At 39.4% G+C, this 4,004-nt stretch overlaps 1 protein-coding gene across 1 annotated transcript; it reads right to left on the bottom strand.

Annotated features, from left to right (window-relative positions):
- Positions 1 to 461: 461 nt before the first annotated feature.
- On the bottom strand, positions 462 to 3,327 carry LOC112139105 (importin-13; the record flags this gene model as incomplete). Its single annotated transcript, XM_024261807.1, is given in 7 exon segments — positions 462 to 488; positions 613 to 794; positions 876 to 1,023; positions 1,508 to 1,628; positions 1,877 to 2,043; positions 2,755 to 2,896; positions 3,187 to 3,327. Coding segments are annotated over 7 exon segments (846 nt in total), but the record flags the coding sequence as incomplete, so codon positions are not given.
- Positions 3,328 to 4,004: the final 677 nt, after the last annotated feature.

The raw sequence follows: 4,004 nt of genomic DNA, 5'->3' as shown, positions 1-4,004 counted from the left end.
GTTTTTAGCCAAAATGTTTTTTAAAATGGTAATTTTCTAGGATATAGTTACTTTATCAGAAATTTGTCTGAGTTGAAGGCAGGACTGTTGGCGCAAAGTAAGCCCACTCCTACCTGTCTTCCATCTATTTACACACTAGCTTACAGCTTCTCATAACCCAAAGTTAACCTTAGCAGTGCAACAAAAATTCCAGCTATTCTTCCTTACAGTTTAAAGTCAGCCGCCTCGGACGAGGAAAAGGAAAACGTTCATGGATTTCGTTTTGAACTGCATTTTTTCGTCTGTTCCTAATTTATATTTGAATAAAGAAATACCAAGTGATGCTATTTTAATCTTAATTTTCACTAAATATGTCCTCCATCATGAGAAAAATGCTACAAGGACATGCTAAAAACACCAAAAACATGTTTTTTGTCGTTGGAGTGGGTCTTTATTGAAGAAAAATAGACGGACACACTAACCTTGTGGATCTGTTTTATGAGAACCTCCTAAAAAATAAGAAAAGAAGAAGGATTAAACCACTGATTTTTTATTGTGAGTGTTAAAAAATAAGCAGATGAACTGTTTGTATTTCATCACATAGGACAGAGAGGAGTAAAACAGTGCACAAACCTGAGAAACTGCTACTATGTTGGTTGCGTATGGTGGCAGGTCATATTTGCATTCCCTGCAGATTTTTTTGAGTGTTGAGACAGAAGAAACAGAAAGATCTGGGTTTCCTAAAGCTTGCAGCACTAAGGGCAGGACGCTGCTGAGCATAACCGGGTGGTCTGCCAGCCATTCAGCAAGGGCACCTAGGAGGAAGAGACATCATCATATGCACGACACTATCTCTAGAAACCACAAATATGATTATACAATCTAAAATGTCTCACCTATAGTGAACATCACTGTGTCTGCTAACTGGACATTGTTGATGTTGATTCTCGGGATGAGTCCTATCAAGCCTGGTATTACGTCAGAGTAATTCACATCTATCGTCTCTGCAATGGACTGGAAACCATACAGTAAAGCTTCGGTGTGCTGGAGAGGGAAAAAAGGTTCAGCAACAAGGAGAAAGATTGTGGTAAAAAACAAAAGGTGACAAGGAAAATAAGAGAACTCAACAGGTAATCACTTTACAACCTATTCTCCAACTGTTGTGGCAGTAGAAAGGAGCAGCTGTTTTGGCAACATAATAGGACTGTGACGCACAACAACATTTAATGATGGCTGTGGGTGATAGGGTCTCTGCAAACAGCTGAGCTCCAGAGCAGCATGCTAGTCAGAGGAATCTGTTCAATCTTTTAATGAAAACAGACGGATCCATGGTTCCCCACGGCTGTGCTTTGTTTATTGGGTCTGGGTAGTTATGCGTTATATTACGTATTTTCACTATAGAACAGTTGTGTGCTCAGTCAAAAGGGAACCTGATTAAGCCCCAAAGATTACAAAAGCTCAGCATTCACCAGTTTATGCTTTTAGTATCATAAAAGAACAAAAACTGCAGTGTGTGCCTCTCACCCACCTGCCATGACGTCGGCTGCTCCGTGTTAGTCAACAGTCTTCCTAGTTTATCATACAGGTTACTCAGCAGCTCTGCTCCCAGCATCTCGTATACGTACATGAGTGTGTCAGAGATATCCACCCTGAAAAGCAGACATCCGCACACAGACATCTTAGGGGCATGAATTCTTGTACCTTATTTGTTCGTCGGCTTGACAGGCAGATTTTGCCCCCTCAGCTGCCAGTCCAGATAAGGGTCCATTAGCGAAAGATACATTCATTTGCTGACCAATCATCCTGTCAGCATATCATCTCTGAAACACTTAGCAGCCACTGAAAACACAGCAGAACCAACCAGACAGTCCACAGACTCACACACAGACAGCTATACCTATAAATCCTGAATTGCTCCTTTTCATCAGAAGACCAGGAGGCGTACTCCTGGTCAGAGGGGAATTGGGCTTTGTGGAGGAGAACATCCACCAACTGGAAATACACGGGCCTGTAGACCTGAAGATACACCGCCTGCTTCTCTGATTCAAATGACATGATCTCATCCTGAAAGTGAAGAAAAATAAATAAATTAGAAAATAAAGAATTAACTTTACAAAAAACTTTTTTTAGCACACAAAAGAGTCTAACTCTGGGGCCGGGAGGGGGCATAAGTAGGGGCAAAACTGTTCAATCTGGCCTGCCAAAGTGGAATAAATGATTTCGATAACCCTTATAAATGTTTTATTTTCCTTGTAGTTCAAGTGTCTCCCCATAGATGTCTCACCACAACTAAATTGACCTTTGTTCAGGCGAAAAAAAATGTTCTGCATTAATGTAGTGTTTGAAGATTTGTTGATTTTCTGATGTTCATGTGTGATTTCCAAGTCATTTTTCTGATTATTCCAACGCCACATGAACGCAGCATTCTCCTGAGTTTGAGTTTTTCTCTGAGGAACATTAACCCATTGGTGAAAATGGCACCAACATGAGAACAAAAAGCACAATTTTTAAATAAAAAAAACAAGAATGTTCCGTTTTAAAGTGCTGTTGCTTCCTGTCATAATAGTTGGTGATTATCCCAATGTCCTAAAAACTGCATTGAAATACTTAACCTATGTGCCATAGAACAACAAAAGTGAATCACAGAACCAAAGACTCAACAAAAATCAATAAAAAAAAGAGAGTAAAGACACCAGCTTGAAAAACACAATCAGTATTCACTTCATCAAACTATCAGAATTCTAGATGTTAAAGACATATTTTAACATTTCTTACTTGTAGTGTGTACCAAAAGATGAGTGTGAGGGAGCTGGTGGTCTCGTTGACTGGATAGTGACCAGGGATGCCGGTACAGAACATGATCATGTTGACTAATGCCAGGAAGCTCTGCCAGTGATCTACTTGCTCCAACAGAGTCCTAAAGAGATGGGGAAAAAAAACTTATAAGAGGACGTTGATTAAGGATTAGAGTAGCTATCACTCAAGGTATATTTACAACTAAATTTGGTATTCAAAACTAGCCTTCCTAACTTTACCTCACTTTCAGCTTAATAATTGTCCTCGATGTGAGCTAAATAAAGCTTCTTTTTTACGTGAACTATATTTCCAGTTCTATAAAACATTGATCCCAAATGTTGATAATGATACCATGGTTTATGAATTGTTCTACATTTGAATACATTCACCTTGACCCTATGAAATACAAACCTGGAGTGGTTCTCTCCCAGTGTGACAGCAATTCGACAAATCCCGTGGCAGGTTTCCATGTCTCCATTCTGAACAGCTGCTCTGAGCTGGTCCTGGAGGGCCAGCACTCGAGGAACCAGTTTCAGCAAAGTGTTTACATATCTATAAACAACACAAACAATATTGAAACGTTAGTATGATCTAATTAGGACCATTATATGCGAAAATAATTTACTTGTAATAAAGTCTGAAGGTGTTTTCAGACGGAGAAAGTCTGTTGGTTTGGACAGAGTCCACATAATTTGATCCAGATCAAATCCTGAAGATTGTGTTTGGTCTGTATTCAGACTGGCGTCTACCTGAGATTTCTGTTTCGAACCAAAGCATGTAAACACATGACTAAAGATCTCTCCAGTCAGACTATGAGGCAATCCCTTGATGGGACAGCTAACTTTTAAAAACTTTATATTTTATTGTATCATGTTCAAAGTTGTTTTTATGCGACTGTATTCACCCGACCAGATTTTAATGAGTTGCTGTGTCTACGAGGTTGTTCAAGCTACAAGCTAGTTTTTAGGATGATTTCACAGCAGCGCCGGGCATGTGTGATGTAACGAGACACATAAAAGCATGTAAGAATTGTTTTCAGCTTGTTAAAATAAACATTCTAACAAGTAAGCAGTTAGACCAATTATTTTTTCTTTGATAAAGCGACAATCAATGCTTTACATTTTTCCGCGACTCCACATTCGCTTCATTCCTATGTCGTTTACATCATACGACTACCAGCTACGGTGGCTGTTGTGGTCCAGTTATTCTGGTCCGATAGTGTATTCAGA

This window comes from Oryzias melastigma, unplaced genomic scaffold, assembly GCF_002922805.2.
Source record: "Oryzias melastigma strain HK-1 unplaced genomic scaffold, ASM292280v2 sc01904, whole genome shotgun sequence".
In the NCBI taxonomy this organism is placed as follows: domain Eukaryota; kingdom Metazoa; phylum Chordata; class Actinopteri; order Beloniformes; family Adrianichthyidae; genus Oryzias; species Oryzias melastigma.
This window is presented reverse-complemented; position numbering and strand designations above follow the sequence as displayed.